Source organism: Dipodomys merriami, unplaced genomic scaffold (genome assembly GCF_024711535.1).
Source record: "Dipodomys merriami isolate MVZ:Mamm:240054 unplaced genomic scaffold, mDipMer1.0.p SCAF_6, whole genome shotgun sequence".
NCBI classification, from domain to species: domain Eukaryota; kingdom Metazoa; phylum Chordata; class Mammalia; order Rodentia; family Heteromyidae; genus Dipodomys; species Dipodomys merriami.
In genome coordinates, this window is record NW_027206179.1 from 34,994,645 (window position 1) to 35,016,618 (window position 21,974).

Genomic DNA, 21,974 nt, shown 5'->3' on the forward strand with positions numbered 1-21,974 from the left:
AAAGGATGTTAACTCTGTATCACTGTGGCAACCTCCAATCTATAAGGCATTTGCATTTATCTTTTTTTGTTGTTGTTGTTCGGTCATGAGGTTTGAACTCTGGGCCTGGGCGCTGTCCCTGAACTCTTCAGCTTAAGGCTAGTGCTCTTCCATTTGAGCCACAGTGCCACTTCTGGTTTTCTGGTGGTTTATTGGAGATAAGAGTCTCATGGACTTTCCTGCCTGGGCTGGTTTTGAACTGTGATCCTTAGATCTCAACCTCCTGAGTAGCTAGGATTACGGATGTGAGCCACTGTGCCCTGCTGCAGCAATCTTTTAGTCTGTCTTCTGATGGATATATTTGATAAGTTAATTAGAGAAATTATTAAAGATGAAATAATCTTTGATTATATATTTCAATATATTATATTTCGATATAAAGTGCTGTGGGTTTTTTTTGTTTTGTTTTGTTTTTTGGTCGGTCGTGGGGCTTGAACTCTGGGCCTGGGTGTTGTCCCTCAGCTCTTCAACTCAAGGCTTTGAGCCACATTGCCATTTCTAGTTTTCTTGTGGTTTTTTGGAGATAAGAGTCTCACTGACTTTCTTTGCCCAGGCTGGCTTTGAAGCGAGATCCTCAGATCTCAGCCTCCTGAGTAGTAGCTAGGATTATAGGCGTGAGCCACTGGTGCCCGGCATCGTGCTGTGGTTTTTAGTAATATGATCCTATATTTTGTTAATGTTCAATGATAAAGGTGCATTGCCAGATTTTATAATATTCTAAAATATACCAAATCATATAACATCAAATTATTGATGTTTAGGTTAAACAGTATTTAACATGTAAAATTTACATAAATATTATTTGATATGACATAAACCTAGCATGCCATTAATGTTATGCATAATTATGTGCAAGTTTTAACCCATCTACTACCTATAATTATTCTAGGTATTAAAGAATATTATTTAATATGTAGTATATCCATGAATAAAATTTTGCTGTTGATTTGAACCAGTTATTAAATAGTAATGCTTTTACCTAGCATTTATGAGATTTAATGAAAATAGTCTGTAATGACTTAAAATATTTTGAGAACTAAAATCAGATTGATTTCCATTAAATATATATTTGTATTGGCTTCCATTACCTATTTTAAAGGTCTTACATTTTAAAATAACTATACTTTCTTATAGTTATGACAGAAATACAAAGTATATATGATGAAAAAACAACTTTGTTTGCTTTGGTTTCAGTGGTCTTAATGGAAAATGGAGATGTCTATACATTTGGATATGGGCAGCATGGGCAGCTGGGACATGGGGATGTCAATTCCAGGTACCTGCTAACTTTTTGTTTGGAGAAACTGGTACTGCATTTTTCCTTTTTTTATTTTTTAAATCCTGGAATCATTCATCTTTCTTCCCTTTCCTTCTTTTCCCCTCCTTCCCTCCTCCCCCTCCCTTCCTCCGTCCTCTCCTTCCCTGCTCTCCTTCCCTCCCCTCCCTCCCTCTCTTCCTTCCTTCTTCCCTCCTCCCTCCTTCCTTCTATCCTCTCTCTCCCTCTCTCTCTCTTTCTCTCTCTCTCTCTCTCTCTCTCTCCCCCTCTCTCCCTCTCTCTCTCTCCCCGTCTCCCTCTCTCCTTCTCTTTCTTCCTTCATGAAAGGGAAGGTGGACATCTTCTTTCCCTTTCTGTCCTTGCAACTTGCTGGTAGAATGCATGCATGCTAGCAGGAACTGGGCATGTCATTATAGACATCAACAATAATCATGTATTAAGAGTGACAAAGCTAAAAGTTTGAAATAGTCCCTTGTACCATGAACTACCACATTGGTTCTTTACAAGTAATGCTACTCAACTGAGAAAAATCTACTATCTATTTATTGGCTTTCATTAGAGCAGTCAAGTCCATATCCTACTTAATGTAATCAAGGTGCTTTGCATCCAAAATAATGGAAAGTTGTCTTTCAAGAAGACAAAAGACAAAGGATAAACCAATGCAACAGTGATACTCACAAGATACTTATGTGTTGGAAATGAACTTCACAACTTGGGGGAGAGGGGATACAGGCAGGGGGGAGGGAAAAGTGGGAGAAAATGAGAGTTCCATAAAAAATGTATTCATTACCTTACTTTTGTAACTAATCCCTCTGTATATCACCTTTACAATAAAATAAATAAAAAGGAGGTGTCAATACAGGATTAGGTGTACAAAGGATCAGAGTTGAGCACAGCTCCAGCGGTAAAGTGCTTGCCTGGCAAGTATGAGTCCCTGAGTTCAAACCCCATTTTCATCAGATATATTATTATAGTTGTCACTGTCCATAAAAAAGAGGGGAGGCGTGTTTGAGGAGTAATTGTCTAGATTGCAGTGGAGCTTAAGAGTATTTCACCTATGGGGCTGGGAAGGTGGCTCAGTGGCAGAGTGCTTGCCTTGCATGCATGAGGCCCTGGGTTAGATTCCGCAGCACCACGTAAGCAGAAAAAGCCTGAGGTGGTGCTGTTGCTCAAGTGGTACAGCACTAGCCTTGAACTGAAGAGCTGAGGGACAGTGCCCAGGCCCAGAATTCAGGCCAAAAAAAAAAAAAAAAGTGTTGCACTTGTAGAGATTGTTAGATTATTTTCCAATACAATCAGTCCATCTACAATGGACAGTAGTGAACTGTCTTAAGGCCTTTTAAGAACCTAATGAAGGGGCTGGGAAGGTGGCTCAGTGGTAGAGCACTTGCCTTGCATGCTCGAGGCCCTGGGTTCGATTCCTCAGCACCACATAAGAAAAAAGCCAGAAGTGGCACTGTGGCTCAAGTGGTAGAGTCCTAGCCTTGAGCTGAAGAGCTGAGGGACAGCGCCCAGTCCCAGAGTTCAGGCCCCAAGACCGGACCCCCCCCCAAAAAAAAAGAACCTAATGAAATATATAGGCTCTCTCTTTAGAAAAACACAATATGTATTCTATAATATCAAAGATAAATGTGTGCTTAGAAATTTAGAGTTTCGAGATCTTCTGAAACTCATAAACTTCATTCATAGAAGTCCTTTTCAATCTATCTTAAAAATCAGTCTTTTCGAGAAGGATTGGGATTGGGGGGGAGGGGGGAGGCTGGGAAGGTATGTGAAGGGTAAACCAAAGGAGGAGGGTGCAATGCTTGGTAAGAAATGTACACATTTTCCTGCCCATGTAATTGTAACCCCTCTGTACAGTATGTTCACAAATAAAATAAAATTAAATTTTAAAAAATCAGTCTTTTCAACTCTGATGTAGGTATTTATCTGTTTGTTTTTTTTTAACAGCCAAATGATTAAATGAACAGATTTTTTTTTCTTTTTTGGTGGGGGGCAGTTTTGGGGCTTGAACTCATGGCCTCTCAATTCCTTTTTTTTTCGTTTGTTTGTTTTTGTTTCTTGCTCTGCTGCTTGAGCTACAGCTCCATCCCAACTTTTTACTGGTAATTGGACATAAGAGTCTTTCAGATTTGTCTGCTTGGACTGGCTTTGAATCACAATCCTCAGATCTCAGCTTTCTGAGTAACTAGGATTATAGGTATGAGCCACTGGCGCTGGCTGAGCTGATTGTTTTTAATGTTGAAGGTTATTCACCCATTTTTCTCAGCACAGAATCTCTGTTCACATAACAAAAATAAAAATAGTTAGAAATTCTTCAGCACACCAATCTTGCAAATCTACGTGTACCCAGTATCTTTCCATTCCATTCTTCATGTTCCAGTGAGAGACAGGCCTCCCTTGTCCTTGGCAGGGACTCTCTGCCTTTTCCTTAGACTCCCTTTCCTTAGAGTTTTGTTTCTTATCTTCTTTCTGACTTCCTGTCCTTAACTTGATCTTTGCTCATGCTTTAAACTTCTTCAGTTCTCTTATCTTTTTTTTTTTTAAAAAAAAAAAAAGCTGGGTGCCAGTGGGTCATGCCTATAATCCTAACTACTCAGGAGGCTGAGATCTGAGGATCATAATTCGAACCCAGCATGGGCTGGAAAGTTTGTGACTGTTATCTCCAGTAAACTACTCAGAAAAAGCTGGAAGTGGTATTGTGGCTCAAGTGGTAGAGAGCTATCCTTGAGTGCAAAGAAAGCTAAGGGTCAGTGCCCAGGCTCAGATTTTAAGTCCCAGGACTGGCAAAAAAAACCCAAAAACAAGCTGGTTTCCTTTTTCCCTTTGTCCCCTTGTTTTTGTTTTTGTTTTTGTTTTTTTTTATCTTTTGACTCCACTGTTTGCTCCTGTCTGCTACAATATAGTGTCCAAATTCCACCAAAGACACTTGGTTCTGCTAATTGAATATTCAGTTCTCTGGAGCATTTGGTATGTGTCTTGAAACTTTTTCCAGTGACTCCTCATGCCACATTTTCTTAGAAGATGTCTGAGTTTCCTTTCCATGCAAAAAGTGGTTAAAAAAAGTCTCACAAGGAAAATGAAGATGTCTTTTCTCTCTAATAACCTTCCTAGCTCTCATTCCTTCTTACAGTGAAGTGATTGTTACCATCACCTTGAGGCTGTTTAAATAAAAAAGCCTTCCTGCCTTATAACCATTCCTCTGCAGAGCCTCATCAGCTCTGTTTCCTACCAGGCTGTCAGATCATCCATTACCTTCCATTGGACACTCCTAGTTCCAGCCTTCTGGTCTCACTCACATTTTTGTGAAATTTTCTTTATTACATATCCAGCTGTTATTTTTGCCCCTTTGCAACTCATTTTTCATTCTACTCTGAAAACACATTAAAAATGTAATTTTAAAAAGCTCAAAGGATCACAGTTTCATTGGTCTCCTGTTTTGTGTGTGGATAATTTCTTTAGTGGTTATTCTAACAATAATGGTTACTGAAGATGGTTGATAAAATCATAAAAGTAGGAAAAGCTACTAAGCTGTCATTTTCCATAATTGTTATGATTTATTAACTGTTTCCATATGCCAGACACCAATCTGAGCACTTGTCATATATGAACTTCTTCATTGTCCACAGGAACCTTATGAGTTCTATACTGCTTGTTATTATTTTCTTTGTAATAGAAGAAAAAATTGAAACACAAAGTGAATGAAGTCTTACTTTTACAAAATGGTAAAGAAGGAATCAGACCCATGTTGTCTAGCTCCACTTGAGTACCTGAGCCTATAATTGCTGCTGTTAATGCCTCTCATGGTACTTGCTCATTAACTACTGTGCTGTCATCTAAGATGACAGCCTAGAGAGGAAAGTTCAAAAAGGGGAGTATAAAATTAATTCATCTAATTCCTGTGTTGAATTCCTGTTTAGGCATCACATGATTTTAATATTGTTCAACAGATATTTATAGATATCCTTAATAAGCTCTTCAGTGTACAAAATCAACCAATTGAAAAAACAAAGGTAGCATTAATATTTCAGGAAAGTTAAAAATACATGCCCACTATTAGACTAGTAAGTTCCAAATATGTCTTAAATAATCTTCAAGTCAGTGCCTGTGTCATTTTCATTTATGTCTACTCAGAACCTGGCATGAAGACAGGCATATTGTGCCAAAATAATTACTGAATGTTCTTACTAGTGCCTTTTAACTTTTCTACTCCTTATTTTATTCTTTTTTTTAAAAAAATTTCAGTTAAGTATTGTAAGAAATTGACTTAATTTTTTGTTTGTTTAAATCTAGGGGATGCCCCACTCTTGTTCAAGCCTTGCCAGGCCCTAGCACACAAGTCACTGCAGGCAGCAACCACACGGCAGTTCTTTTAATGGATGGACAAGTCTTCACATTTGGAAGTTTTTCTGTAAGAAATTTTGTAAACATTAATACTGCTTTAATACTCTTGCCTCATAATTTGTCTACATTAGCTCTTTTTTTTCTGGTTACAATGAAATACTTACATTATAATTATGTATGTATATTTCTTCTAACTCTTAACATACAAAATCTGAATGACTTTCAGATAATTTTTCTTTTCTAGCTCAGCATTACATTTTAGAATTTTATAGCTGTGTTAGAATTGGACATGTTTATTCCAGATCAAAGCCCTTTAACCATTCAGTGGAACTAATTCTTTGAAAGGTTGTTTCTTATCTGATTTCTTAAAGCCTACTTCAGAAAAGTTAGATTTGGTTAAATTTGTACTTTCCTTTTGTCCTTTTCTTTGGTGTCTTCTTCCTTGTTTGATTTTTTTTTCTTCTTCCAAATCTTGAATAGAATGAGAATGTTCTATGAATTTTGTATAATTTGGCACAAGGAAGCCAAGGAAAATATACCTATGGCTGTGCAATTAAACTTAAACTATCTTTAAATAGTGGGTAACTTCAGAATTCTAGAGGGCTTTAGGATATAATTTACAACTCTTGATTAAAAAAATAAACCACAAATGTAAACTTTAGAAATACATTTCATTTGGAAATAATTTCAGGAACTTTTAAACAGTGGCAAAAATAAGCATCTATAGCATACTTACACATTTAGCCATATTTACTTGTTAGTGTTTCGACCTGTTTATATTTCCCATATTTGCACATACTTTTTTTTACTCTGGATGTACATGTACATGCTTAAGTGTGTTTGTATTTGTGAATGTACAATACAACATTTTCTCCTGCAACCTTTAAGAAAAATTTATATGTTCGCTAGTCCTTTACTAATGAATTCCTTAGTAGTTTGCATTTTGTCAATTGATTCAGCAATAATTTTTTCTTAGAAGTTCATATTCTGTATATCCTCTTTTTACTTCAATGTATCTCCTAGGAATTACTCTATATATTTTTTTAACATTCTATAGTAGTCCATGGAAATTTTTGTCAGAAGACACATAATAGGTAATACCAATGCTTAAGATTTTTTTATACTTAGACACTCTTTTACAAAGTGCTTTCCAGCATTTTTTGAGGTAGTTACTTTCTGCTATATCTTTGAGGTTAATTCCAATAAGTAAGATTGCTGGGTTAAAAATGAATATTTTTGTGTTTTGGTGAAATACCAACAGTTTCTCTACTTTCCTTTATACCAACTGTGTTTGAGAGTGCCAGCAGAATGTTCTGTCATGCCTTTTAATGTGGTTCAGTCTGATGGGTAAGCGTGGGTCCTGCTCATTTCTAATTCCCTCACCCATAGCTTCTGCTGTGAATTGCCCCATTTATTATTTAACTGACTCATGTAGTATTTTACATTAAACGTAAGACTTTCTCCCTTGAAATTGTGCTGAACTCAGGATCCTATGCTAGGCAGGTATAGGCAGATACTCTGCCACTTGTGCCACCCTTCCAGTCCTGGGACTTCTCTTCTAGAAAACAATTCTGTACATACTTCTTTTCTCTTCTCTTTTCTTCTTTCTCTCTTTCTCTTTCTTTCCTTTCTCTCTTTCTCTTTCTGTCTTTCTCTGTTTCTCTTTCTCCTGCCGTCCTCCCTCCCTCCTTTCCTTTCCTTTCCTTTCCTTTCCTTTCCTTTCCTTTCCTTTCCTTTCCTTTCCTTTCCTTTCCTTTCCTTTCCTTTCCTTTCCTTTCCTTTCCTTTCCTTTCCTTTCCTTTCCTTTCCTTTCCTTTCCTTTGCTTTCCCTCTTTCCCTCCTTCCCTCCTTCCCTCTCTCTCCCTCTCCTTCCCCCTCTCCTACCCCCCTCTTTTACCCCCTCTCCCTCCCTCTTCCTCTCCTCCTGTCCCTCCCTCTTCCTCTCCTCTCCTCTCTCTTTTTCTCTCTCTTCCTCCCCTCCCCGCCTTCTCTCTTCCTTCTTTCTTGTTGTTGTTATTGGTTGTGGGGCCTGGGCACTGTCCCTGAACATTTATGATCAAACCTAGCACTCTACCACTTTAGCCGTAGGACCACTTCTGATTTTTCAGTGGTTAGTTTGAGGTAAGAGTCTCATAGGGACTGTTTTGCTGGGGATGATTTCAAATTGCGATCCTTAGATCTCAGTCTCTTGAGTAACTTGGATTACAGGCATGAGCCACCACTGCCCTGCTCTGTACTTTTCTTAAGTCTTCTGTACTCATTTATTCTTCCTCATCTCCTCCTTCATTTCTTCCACATTCTCATCTTATAGGGTCAGATGGGTAAAGAGAACGCTGGTAATTTGATTTCTTCCTTAAGTTACAAACTTCTTAAGTGTCACGATGTCCAATACTCTTAATACTGCTAAAGATTTAAATCATATGTGAGTCTCTCTACTTACTATATTTGTTTTTAATTTTTTGAGTAAGAGTGTAAGTAGAAGGTATGAATCAGTTAATTATTACTGTTCCCCAGTCTTAGAAATTCTAATTGTAAACTTTTATAGATTTAAGAATGGCTGACTTGTAAATACATTCTGTGTCCCTGCATCTAAATTTCAGAATCTTCAGAATCTCATGTATATATATATATATATATAGATAGATATATAGATATATATAGTTAGTATATAAAGTTACTTATAAAGTAACTATATCTATATATCTATATCTATCTATATATATATATATAGTTACTTTATAAGTTTTGGATACAGATTTCATGTGTATTAAAAATATGGGGCCAGGCACCAGTGGCTTATACCTGTAATCCTAGCTGCTTAGGAGGTTGAGATCTGAGGATAGTGGCTTGAAGCCAGCCTGAGTACCAAAATCTGTGAGACTCTTATCTTCAATAAACTACTCAGAAAAAGCTGGAAGTAGCACTGGTTCAAGTAGTATAGTGCTAGCCTTGAGCAAAGAAAGCTCAGGGAGCCGGGCGCTGGTGGCTCACGCCTGTAATCCTAGCTACTCAGGAGGCTGAGATCTCAGGATCGTGGTTCAAAGCCAGCCCGGGCAGGAGAGACAGTGAGACTCCTATCTCCAATAACCACCAGAAAAACCAGAAGTGGTGCTGTAGCTCAAGTGGTAGAGCGCTCGCCTTGAGCTGAAGAGCTGAGGGACAGCGCCCAGGCCCAGAGTTCAAGCCCTACCGGCCGACCAAAAAAAAAAAAAAAAAGCTCAGGGATAGCACCCAGGCCCAGAGTTCAAGCCCCAGGATAGGCAAAAACAAAAACAAAAACAACCCCCCCCAAAAAAAACCAGAAAATAAATAACAGGTAACATCTGATCAAGATGTGTGTACTTATAAACTGTACATATACTTAAGATAATAAAAGTACAATTATCAAAGAATAACAAACTAAAACTTAAGTTGAATAAGATCTCATATCTAATTTTGTTTATGGTTTCCTTATAAAATTATAGATTACTTATTAAACAATATTGTTAATATTATTTATTAACTTTTTAGAAAGGACAACTGGGCCGACCAATTTTGGATGTGCCATATTGGAATGCAAAGCCAGCTTCCATGCCTAACATTGGATCAAAATATGGAAGAAAAGCCACTTGGATAGGTGCAAGTGGGGACCAGACTTTTTTACGAATTGATGAAGCACTTATTAATTCACATGTACTTGCTACATCAGAAATTTTTGCCAGTAAACACATAATAGGTAATGCCAACAACAAACAGATATCCTCTCCCAATCCTTGACTGGTACTGCCTGGATTGTCTTTCACTATAAAGAGATGTGGTCTTACAGGGTTTTTATTTCTTTCATTTGGCAGAAATTTAAATGAGTACTCTTAAGTATCAGCATTTATGTATGCTTATGTGCTATAAGAATGGAAGAATTAAAAGATCTACTAACCAAGCTGTTCATGTGACAGATAGTTGTAGAATTATGAGCTAAATTATAATAGGATAAATTTTATTTTTTGAGCAATGGATTTCTCTGTGTTGTTCTTTTAAATAAATTAAATTTTATGATGGATTATGATCAGAATTGGAAGTTTCCTTTCCAAAATATTCCTCTATATTTTTGTCCCTGGTATAAGGAATAATTACATAGTAAAGTGGTATAGCATACGCATTAGGAACATGTGTTATGGCTTTAGACAGCTAGAAGTTTTGGTTTTAATTCTGCCACTTGAAGATTTTACTTAAGCTGTTTAGATGTTTCAGCTTCTTTGTCTGGTTTTGGGGAATATGAATTGGTAAAGCATAGTAAAATTATATGTATGTATGTCTTTGTTAGGACTGGTACCTGCTTCTATATCAGAACCTCCTCCATTTAAATGTCTTCTGATAAATAAAGTGGATGGGAGTTGTAAAACTTTCAATGACTCTGAACAAGAAGATCTTCAAGGATTTGGTGTATGTCTTGATCCTGTGTATGATGTAATTTGGAGGTAAGCATATTTGTTATTTGTAAAAACAAAATTAGAAACAATTAGCAGTATAAAATTTGTTTCTGAATAAAATCACAGATTACTGAATAACTGAGTTCTAGTTATGTAACATATTTGAATTAGATCCCTTTTATGGTTTTTTTCACAGAGGTCAGATGTATAATATTCAGCTTGTTCAACTGTGTGTTTGTCACATATGTGTTAATAGTGAATGGGCCAGATGACCTCAAGTACTTTGAGAGCTCCTTCATTTTTTTCCATTATTCTAAAAGATATTAAAAGATGAAAGGCAGTCTGTTCCTACTTTTTGGTAAATCAGATGCGAGGTGCTTTTCTTATTTCTTTCCATGGTGTGGACCTCTGGCTGCTTTGTATCCTCTGTTATCTCAGTAGTGTCCTTGTATTTTGCAGCTAACACAGGCATTGCAGATCAGTATTAGCTTCCTTTGACCTTTTTTGACATACATCTGCTTCTTTGTATTCTTTAGGAGCTAACTTCTCAATAATTAAAATATAACATGTCAAAAGCAGATAAGAATTTTACTTACTGCTCCAGAAATTTACAACAATATTATATAACTTTATGTTAATTTTTCGTAAAGCAAAGAAAAAACATTGGAAAATAGCTTAGTGATGTTTCAGATATCTTAGCCTGATACAAAATTCTGCTAACTTAACTAAAAGTATTATGCTGATTTATATTCTTCGACATCTTTTTAAATGAACATGTAGCTTTCGGTATATGAGCACAGTTATTCAAAAAGTTTGACAGTTCTTGATAATTATAATACTCTATTATTAACATAGAATTCTGTGCTGAGACAAGTATACTTAGCTGTTTGCCCATCAATGAACATTTTAGATTGTATATTAAAGATAGAATATTACCTTTGATGTTACAAAGAACACAAAACACACGCTAAGCATTCATGTACACACACATACACACACACTCAAAGTTTTGTATGTCTGAAAGATTATTTTTCCAAGAGTTTAAGAAGTGGGATTGATGAATTCAGGGTAGGTAATAGAATGTTGTGATATATCTTTACTCTCACTGGATATGTATTTATCTTCAGCATTAATAAACTATGAACAATAGTTTTTCATATTTACTATTTTAATTGAAGTACTCAATAATTACTGTGTAGTACATGTACTTTATATGTAATGATATAAAATAACAATACCCTCAATCTCTTTGTCCTTTTTAAAATTTTTCCTTGCATCTTGATTTATAGAGCCCTGGCAGCCTTGAACTCAAGATCTTTTGCTGTCTATCAGATTGAGTCTTATTGGATTATGAATCACTTTTATATTTTAGGTTTTTTCATGCATGTTTTCATATTTTCTTTCAATTTGTCTTTCTAACTGAATTTTTAATGGGTTTTTGTTGTTCAAAAGCTTCATATTTACATGTATGCATCAAATTTTCAAGTGTACATTTGTTATATTTCTTAAGAAGTATGTTAGTCTGTATTACTATTTTGTTCAAATTATTTTCTGGTAATGATATAAATTGCTTTTGTTACATTTTTAGCCTAGGTGTGGAAAATAATATGCTATATTCTTTTCCTGCTTAAGCTGATTGTAGTATTTAGTCTCCTTGTATAATAATCTAGAAAAATTTCAAATAAAACTCCAGGCTGAGTTGCTATAATTATTTTTTCTTGCAAGGTTTCGGCCAAATACCAGAGAATTGTGGTGTTACAATGCAGTGGTTGCTGATGCTAGACTTCCCTCTGCAACAGATATGCAGTCCAGATGTAGCATACTGAGTCCGGAACTTGCTCTACCAACAGGATCCAGAGCCCTTACCACCCGATCTCATGCAGCCTTGCATATTTTAGGTAGGGTTACTATTTGATTTGCAACTAATTCACAATAATGTGTACTGTGCTAAGAGTTAAGTTTTTTTTAAGAGTATGTAAATTTGTATCTTTGTTGTTTTTTAAACAATAACATACTAGATTTAAAACAAATTAAATCTGCTACCAAGCTTATCTGACAAAGAATACTATACATCATCTCTATTAACACTGAAAGATTGTTGTATACCCAAATATAAATGACTACTGAATATATAATTTTCATAAAAGATTACTCTTTAAGTAATATTTTTGTTTAACTTCAATAAATATTTAGAGATATTGATTGAGCACTAAAATATGTAATTATTGTATTTAATTTATACAAATATTTTAAATTTCTGTAAAATATTAAATTGTACAGACTGTTTATATCACATTAACCTCATTTATTTTAATATACAGCTTTTTTACAGTTAAATATATAATTATATATGTATGTATGCATATATATATGCTGCGAGAAATTATAGTTCCTAGAAATTATATAGTTCCATATCTTCATATTGTACTGCTTTAAAAAACTCATCCTCTTAAAAGCCCATTTATGTTTATATCATAAGTATATACCATAAGTATACTCCTTATTTGTTATTTTCTCTTAAATTTCCTCCACCACCACCTCCTCCTCCTCCTCCTCCTCCTCCTCCTCCTCTTCCTCCTCCTCCTCCATCTTCTCCTCCTCCTCCTCCTCTTCTTCTTCTTCTTCTTCTTCTTCTTCTTCTTCTTCTTCTTCTTCTTCTTCTTCTTCTTCTTCTTCTTCTTCTTCCCTCCCTCCCTCCCTCCCTCCCTCCCTCCCTCCCTCCCTCCCTTCCTTCCTTCCTTCCTTCCTTCCTTCCTTTCTTTCTTTCTTTCTTTTTTGTATTTAGGGCCTGGATGCTATCCCTGAGCTTTTTTACTCAATCTAACTCTCTACCACTTTGAGCCATAGTTTTTCTGGATGTTAATTGGAATCTCAGAGACTTTCCTGCCCTGGCTGGCTTTGAACAGTGATCCTCAGATCTCAGCCTCCTGAGTAACTAGTATTATAGGCATGCATGAGCCATGGACACCTGGCTTCAAATTTCTTCAGATTTCTTTTGATAACCATTGTAATTATACAAAGTTGACTTTAGTTATAATTACTTTAGGTGAATTTGACTTCCTCAAATAGTATCTGATAAGAATAAAACTAATTTGGAAAATTTCCAAAGAAAATTTGAAAAGAAAAACTAGTAAAGACTCAAATGTTAAGCGATTCCAAGTTGTCAGAGATTCAGTTTTATGTAAAACATTTAAATGTAATCATTATTCTATGTATTCCTATGAAGTGAAATTTAAAGCATGGAATAAATTTGTGAAACATATTCCAAGTTTACTTACTTATTTTCATTTGTCTTTAGTAACAAATATCAATACTATGTCAAGGATGTGAATTCTACTTGTTTGTTGTTTTAGGTTGTCTTGACACCTTGGCGGCTATGCAGGACTTAAAAATGGGCATTGCAAGTACAGAAGAGGAGACTCAAGCAGTAATGAAGGTTTATTCCAAGGAAGACTATAGTATAGTAAACAGGTTTGAAAGTATGTATACTTAAACTTAGGAAATATTACCTTATAACTGAAATATATATGGATATTTTAGCACAGATTGTTGTTTTTATCTTTTAGGTCATGGAGGGGGTTGGGGCTACTCTGCTCATTCAGTAGAAGCCATCCGTTTTAGTGCGGACACTGATATTTTGCTTGGTGGTCTTGGTCTGTTTGGAGGTAGAGGAGAATATACTGCTAAAATTAAGGTAAAATTCATTGATACCGTTGTTTTGTTTGAAGATATTTTGTTTGACTTAGCTTATTACCTTATTATTTGATGCTTCATTTTCTTTTTGCTTAGTTTATTTGTTGTTTTTAATGCCATGTTTAGAGATAGAGGAAACATTATTAAAATCTTATACAATAAAAACAGGGCTCTGGTGGCTCACCCCTGTAATCATAGCTAATTGAGTCTGATATCTGAGGATTTTGGTTCGAATCCAGCCCAGACAGGGAAGTTTTTGAGACTCTTATATCCAGTTAACCAACAAAATGCTAGAAGTGGAGCTATAGGTTGTTGTAAAGTGCTAGTCTTGAGAGAAAAGCTATAGGAAAAGTACCCAGGTCCTGAGTTCAAGCTCCAGTACCAGTAACCCCCCCCCCCTCCAAATCTGTCTGTCTAGCTAGCTCTCTTGTAATATAATAATTAGTCATTCAATTAAAAAGGAAGTCAGTAAGAAGATCAAAAATGAAAGGAAAATTAATTTTGAGTAATTAAAGACTGAAGACTGGTAATTAGTCTCAGTCATTTGTGCTGAACTTTCACGTAACCTAGAAATACAGCCCCCTCACATATGGCTACTTTATTTTATCTATTTTAACAGTAGAAGACAAAACTATTTTGATATGGGGACATTTTGGTATGTTTAAGAAACCTTAATAGCAGTTTTGATACCAAATATTATGTAAACAGACATCAAATGCAGGGTGACTATAAGAAATGGATTTCATTTGATTGACAAACAATAATTACGAATCATAAATTTAGGCTGAGTGTGATGGTGTACACTTAAAAATCTCAATTCTTTGACTTTGGAAACATAGATGAGTTCATGGTGGTCACCCATACAAAAATGAGAGACCCTGTCTTAAAAGCAGGCAGACCTTGATGACACATGTGTATCTGTGGTTCTAGTTACTCTAGAGGTGAAGATAGAAGGACCGGGGTCTAAGGCCAGCATGGACAAAATTAGTGCAAGACCCTCTCTGATAAACTAACATCAAAAGATGTGGGAGCTGGGCACAGTGATAGAGAGCTTTCGTGGCAAGCACCAGATTCAACATTCAACCCCTAGTACTGCAAACGAGAAAAAGAATTACAGATTGACCACACCTATTTGTTTCCAAAAGAGCCAGCAGTTATTCTATTCATTATGTTTATTTTTTCAAAATTCACAAAGTTGAATATTTTACTTCTCAACTTACCCATTTTTGCTCTTTAAACAGTTGGTGCCTTAATTTCAAGCAGGCTTCACAAATTATTTTCTTGTATAACAATGTAAAATTTAATAAAAGACTTCCAAATATTGAATGGAATGAGACATATCTCATATACAAAATGAAAAGCAACTGAAATTTTTCCTTTGTAAATTTAAGAACACAGTGTTTTAAGTTGGGTGTTTAGGATTTAATGAAAGAATGATCAACTATGCACCCTTCAAGCAGCATTTTTTTTAAACCAAAGGTGGATTAAACATTGGGAATTAAGTTAATTCTTTTTGTGTTTCTTTTCATGCATTTTTTTTCTTTTTTTATTTTTTTTGGGTCCGGTCATGGGGCCTAAACTCTGAGCCTGGGCACTGTCCCTCAGCTCTTCAGCTCAAGGCTTGAGCCACAGTGCCACTTCCAGCTTTTTTTCTTTTTGCTTATGTGGTGCTGAGGAATTGAACCGAGAGCCTCATGCATGCAAGGCAAGCGCTCTACCACTGAGCCACCTTCCCAGCCCTTCATGCATTTTTTTATTGTTATGGTAAAGGTGGTGTACAGAAGGGTTAGAAAAATAAGATAAAGAATGTATTTCTTTGTGATCAATGTCACCCTTTCCTTCCTTCACTACCGGTTTTTCTCTCCACAAGTTGCACATCTGCTTATATACAATAATGTTTATTGAAATGAACTCTAGGAAATGGAAACAATAAGTATTTTTTCTTTACTACTGTTTTTTTGTTTTCTTTTTTCTTGTTCATTTATCTGTCTTTGGGATGGTAAGGGGGTCACAGAAATGGTGGGAAAAAGGGTGAATAAACGCAGCAGTAGTTCTCACTAGACACTATGTTAACAAAAGATTTTCAATTAAAAATCCTTTTCTGTTGAGATATTTTCTTAGTTTTTCAACAGTATCTAAAAATCGTATTAATAGATTGAAGCTCTATAAAAACCAATTTTTTAATTGAAAAACCTATTCTAAAGAATGTTTATTATAGTATGCATATTTAAAAAACTCAGGTAGAAATTAGAATTAATTTAATAAATTATAGATTATAGGACTAGACTAGTGATTAAGGGCACCTATAGCACACCTATGTTGATATTAAGATAAATAGTAATTTTAGTCTGGCTTATCTCAGTGTAGCTCATTCAGAGTGTTGTTTTTTTTTTTCCAGCATGATTTGATTTATCTTTAAGCCAGAGAAGCAGCCTTAATGAGCAATGTAGTTTTAGTTGTAATGCCTAGTAAGCTCTTTGAGAAGATACATACTGGCTCTGAGAAATTTTTTTGATAGTTTTGATTATCACAGTGAGTAGAGTTATCTTCATTGTTTAGTAGTTATGTCAGAGTTATAGAACATTTCCATATCTGTTATTTTATATTGGACCATTCTCTAGGATTAATCTTGCCTATGTAATGTATAGAGTAAGGACTTCCTGCAGTCTTTTTTTCTTCCTTAAACTTTCTAAGGTAGATATATTTTTTCTAGCTCTTCCTTTTTTTTATATTGTTCTGTTTTTATACTTTTGTATGTTTCTTCAGTATTTACATATTGTATTCTATTCTCCTTGGCCACTAAAGATTAGAATTCTACTAGATACAGCCAAAGGCCTGCCTTCTTCACACATTTTCTCCACAACTTTTGCCAGTCCTGGTGCTTGAACTCATGGCCTGAGCACTGTCCCTGAGCTTCTTTTTATTCAAGGCTAGTGCTGTACCACTTGAGCCACAGCACCACATCTAGCTTCTTCTGCTGTGGAATGGAACCCAGGGCTTCATGCATGCTAGGCAAACACTCTACCACTACATTCCCAGCCCTCCACAACTATCTCGTGTAAGTCCCAATTTCAGTAGTAATCAGCATTCCGTAATACCAAAATTTATATCTCAACTTAGATTTCTTTGGCCCATTTTCATGTGTTTTTGTTTGTTTATTTGTGCCAGTACTGGAGCTGGAACTCCAGGGTGCTGTTCCTGAGCTCTTCAGCTCAAGGCTAGCGCTTTACCACTTGAGCCACAGTGCCACTTCGTTTGTTTTGTTTTGTTTTGTTTTTGGTCTTGGGGCTTGAACTCAGTGCCTGGGTGCTATCCCTCAGCTCTTCAGCTCAAGGCAAGTGCTCTACTACTTGAGTCACAGCGCCACTTCCAGTTTTCTGGTGGTTATTTGGAGATAAGAGTCTCATGGACTTTACTGCTTGGGCTGACTTTGAACTATGATCCTCAGAACTCAGCCTTCTGAGTAGCTAGGATTACAGGTGTGAGCCACCGGTGCCTGGCTCACTTCTGGTTTTTTTTGAGGATAATTGGAGATAAGTCTTACAGCTATTTCCTGCCCAGGCTGACTTTGAACTACTGTCTCAGCCTCCTGAGTAGCTATGATTATAGGAGTAAGCCAGCAGTGCCCAGCTTTTCATGTAAATGTTTTAAAATCACATAGTTATCCCTTAGTCATTATTTCTCCACTGATTTAATGTTCTTCCCTTAAGACGTGCTTGTCTTTCAGGAATCCCTACCTCATAAATAGTTGGACAAGCCAGAAACTATCTCTTATCGAACACTCCAAATCTCTCCCGTTACCACAAAGTTAGTGTTATAAATAGCAGTGTGTTAGTCATCTATCTGGTCTCTTGATTTTTATGTTTCAACTAGATTTCTTATTCTATTACTACTACTACTACTACTACTACTACTACTACTACTGTCTTTAAGTAGTTGTACACAGGGATTTCAATTCACCATGTCAGTTTATGACATCTTGATCAATGTCATTTGGAAAATTTTATCAGAGTCACTAGGTGACTGAAGGTGCCATGATCAGAACAAGAAAGGCAAGAAGAGAAAGAGATTAATCATTTCAGAGCTAATAACATTGAGCTGCCTGGAGGTTTCAGTGACTGTTGACAATAACATTCATGCTGGAGACAGGTGTCCAATCATGAGACATATTAAAAAAATTATACATCTAGCTTAATACATGCCCTGGAAATTTTAATGCATTGCAATGTTTTATCTGCTTTTGTCGTAGCTCCCCTCCAGATCTCTCTAGAGAGAGAGGAAAAAATGTTTTGTTTTATATGTATTAGTAAATTTTTTAAAAAGACCTCTTCCCTCATAATCCTTTTTCCCCCTTATTTAGACTCACTTTCCTCTCTTTTTCCCTCCATGTTCTTTCTCTCTCCTTGTATGCCATATTAATTTTAACTGTTTTTGGTAAGGGTTCTTTTGTTACTTCTCTTTCTTCACAGCTAATATTTTTCTAGTCATTTTGCTAGTCATTTTCTAAGTATTTCATAGGATTACTTTAATTTCACAACTATTATGAAATAGTAAATTGTTTATATGGATGAAGATACTAGGTCCTAGGATCTTGTATCTAAAAAATGGTGAAACAAAATTCTATCATATGAAAATTCTTTTAGATAAAGTGCTGGATTGAGTTGTCTCACCATTCTTTTTATGTTTATAGTCCCACTTCATTATATTGGATACAACATTTTGTAGAATAGAGCTATCCTAGTATTTGACCTAATAGATAAATTAGAAAGTCTGAAATTAATATAGTCCTTAAAACATTGTCTATTTCTAAATTTAAATATCTGTATGATTCACTTAGCAATTAAAAAATTTAAAAAGCACATGCTCAGATTTTTCATATTCGATATAGCAGTGTCTAATGGAAGTGCACAAAATGATAAACATATGATTGAGACTTATACAACTAAAAGAGCTGGGAAGATATATTTTTCTTTTTCTTCAGCTGTTTGAATTGGGTCCTGATGGAGGAGATCATGAAACTGATGGAGACCTTCTTGCAGAGACTGATGTGTTGGCTTATGACTGTGCTGCTAGGTAAATGTTTTGCTTATTCATTGTAGTATTTATGTACTTAAAATAAAAATTCATTATGAGGGGCTGGGAGGGAAAAACAGGGAGAACATGAAGGAAAAGGTGGCAGTGTCCAAAAAGAAATGTACTCATTACTTGACTTACGTAACTGTAACCACTCTGTACCATCACCTTTACAATAAAAATAAATACATAAATAATAAACAATTATTACAAATAATATACATATAGCTTTAAAAGGAAGGCTTTAATAATCTGCTATTTTTAAAATTTTTATTTTTTGGTTATGTGGTACTGAGGAATTGAACCTATGGCCTTAATGTGGCCTAAGCAATCACTCTACCACTAAGCCACCACTCTACCCATAATCTGCTATTTATAGACTTGAGAAATTAAGTTATATACATTGTACCTTCCTTAGTGAAGATGAGGATATATTCTAAGAGACATATTATACAATGTTGTTCTTGTGCAGATGTCATGCAGTGCACTTACACAATCCTAGATGACATACCTATTAGATACTTTGGGTGTATGGTAGAAACATCACCCACATATGTGACTTATCAAAACATTAGATGGCATATGGTTGAATTAGGAAATTTACTGCTTTTAGGAAATGCTACATTAACAAATATTCTCCGTGATTTTATTTCACAAGAAAAATTAAGTGATTAAAACTAAAGATAAAATGGAAATACATATTTTTGTACATTTTTATTTTTGTGAATCAGAAAAAGGAAACCTAGTTTTCTAGTGTTCTCATGACTGATAGCATTTATTACCTGTAACATTTTTATATGCAGGGTCAAGTAGACCACAGTTAAATCACTTTTGTCCTCTGACATCATTTCTATGGTAATGTTTGATAATGCACTTTAGGAGGGGACCAGCTATACTGAAGACTCTGGGAGCTTACTAAAGTCAGTATATCTATGAAAGCTTATTATGTAAGAGGAGAACTATCAGCCCTCAACACTGCACATGACAAATTAGCATTTCGAGCCACAAAATGTTAGGAGGAAAAATATAAACTGATATTTTCTAATAATATTAGTAACTCTGCTGGGCATCAGTGGCTCATGCCTGTAATCCTTGCTGTTCAGGAGGCTGAGATCTAAAGATTACAGTTCGAAGCCAGCCTGAGGGGAAACTCCTGAAGACTTTTTATCTTCAATAAACTATTCAGAAAAATCTGGACATGGTGCTGTGGCTCAAGTGGTAGAGTGCTAGTCTTGATCATGAAGAAGCTTAGTTAAGACAGTGCCCAGGCCCTGAGTTCAAGCCCCAGGATCAGCAAAAAAAAGTAAAACATTAAGAGTGGTAAGAAATCTTGTGAAGTGTACATAGACCTCTCCTTAGTGAAAATGTATATTTTCTGAACTAAGGATTTTGTTTTTACCAGTTACATACTTTTGAGAATTTAAGAGTGGATCTAAAGACAAACGTGGTAAATTTTTTTAAGCATTCATTAATATTAATATATTTCTCAGTCATCTTTAATGTTTTATATTCAAATGCTCCTGAGGGGAAATTTCAATAACTTTTATTAATTTTCACCAAGGTGTATATACCATTGTCATTTAGTATTTTTTAGCATATAATTATGAATCAAGGAAATAATATATGAATTCACATCTGAATTTCTTAATTAGCATAAAGCAGGACCAGACTCTGTTTTTCTTCTTTTGTTCAGTACTGATGTTTTGAATTCAAAATCTTGTGCTTAATATTAGTAGACAGGCATCATACTACTTGAAACATACTCAAGGACATTTTGCTTTTAGTTATTTTTCAGACCGATTTTTTTATCCAGGTTGCCCTCAGACCACCATGCTCCTGTGTTCAGTACCTATGTAGCTAGGATTACAGGCATGCAGCAACATGCCTAGCTTATTCTTGAGAAAGATATATTCTAATATGGTGTGCTGGGGATAGAAAGCTGGGCTGTGTTTAAGCTGTGATCCTCCTATTGCCTCCTCCCATAGAGCTGGGATTGCATCTTTTTTTTTTTTTTCTTTTTCAGACCCAGATTTTAAAAGGTAGAATTAGAATTTTTACATGTTCTACATATTATTCTTCTCCATCTACTACACTGCCATTTTCTGATCTTCTCTTGTGCTTTCTTAGCTCCATAGAATGTTTACAATCATTCTATCCTCTCCTTAAATTCTCTTTGTTTTTCTCTCAGTAACACCTACAACCGATTGCTTAAACTCTGTCACGTAGATTTCTGCAATTTGATTGGGCCTTTAGCAAGTACCTTTGTGTAGATACAAGTCTTTACTCTCCCCCCAAATTAATAAAATTTGTTGTATAGTTACTTTAACAGGCTCCATTCCTGGCATGTTATCTAAATTCACTTATTTTAAGAACAACTCAGTGTTACAGACATTATTTGTATCCTAGTTTTCAGATAAAGATCTGAGATATAAGGGGTCTCACAGTCAACAAGTGACAAAGCTAGGCATTAACTAGGTCACTTTACTCCAGAGCAATTTTTCTAACATATTTTAATTATCTCAGGAAGAAGAGTTTAATTAAATAAATGAACTTTAATGCTTAAATTTCCATTTTTGGTAAAATGTTTGTGCTTATTTTTTAAAGTAATCTAAAAATTTTGTTTTCTTAAAATATGACTGTTTATAAGATTTAAGCATGTAGAGTTTTAAAAGGTGAAAAAGAAGTTATTTCAAACACCCTAACACAAGGAACTATTATGTTTGTGTTCCTCTCCAGAATTTTTAAAACAAGTTTTAATATTGTCTAAAAAGTCTTATTTCAGATTTTTATTACAAGGGATTTAAAAATGAATATATATGACAAATAAGTACAGAGAAATTTAATTTTTTTTTTGGTCGGTCATGGGACTTGAACTCTGGGCCTGGGTGCTGTCCCTAAGCTCCTCAGCATAAGACACACACTCTACAAGTATAGAGGAATTGACTTTGACTCTCAAATTAATTTTTTTCTCAGAGAAAAATATGCTATGATGTTTGATGAACCAGTTCTCCTGCAAGCTGGATGGTGGTACGTTGCATGGGCTCGAGTGTCAGGACCCAGTAGTGACTGTGGGTCTCACGGGCAAGCTTCTATTACCACAGATGATGGGTAAGCAGATTGTGGAAGATTTACTTCTACTACTC

The 21,974-nt window shown here is 35.4% G+C and overlaps 1 protein-coding gene across 14 annotated transcripts in view; it reads left to right on the top strand.

Moving 5' to 3' along the window:
• Mycbp2 (MYC binding protein 2) overlaps nt 1-21,974 on the top strand; it is a 242,592-nt gene that overhangs the window by 85,229 nt on the left and 135,389 nt on the right. For all 14 annotated transcript variants that reach the window (XM_070002776.1, XM_070002777.1, XM_070002783.1 and 11 more), the window contains 9 exons: nt 1,234-1,315; nt 5,609-5,726; nt 9,170-9,374; nt 9,960-10,113; nt 11,791-11,963; nt 13,419-13,544; nt 13,632-13,759; nt 18,740-18,831; nt 21,805-21,939. In XM_070002776.1, coding sequence (XP_069858877.1) covers nt 1,234-1,315; nt 5,609-5,726; nt 9,170-9,374; nt 9,960-10,113; nt 11,791-11,963; nt 13,419-13,544; nt 13,632-13,759; nt 18,740-18,831; nt 21,805-21,939 — 1,213 coding nt within the window. The remainder of the gene's footprint in view (nt 1-1,233; nt 1,316-5,608; nt 5,727-9,169; nt 9,375-9,959; nt 10,114-11,790; nt 11,964-13,418; nt 13,545-13,631; nt 13,760-18,739; nt 18,832-21,804; nt 21,940-21,974) is intronic.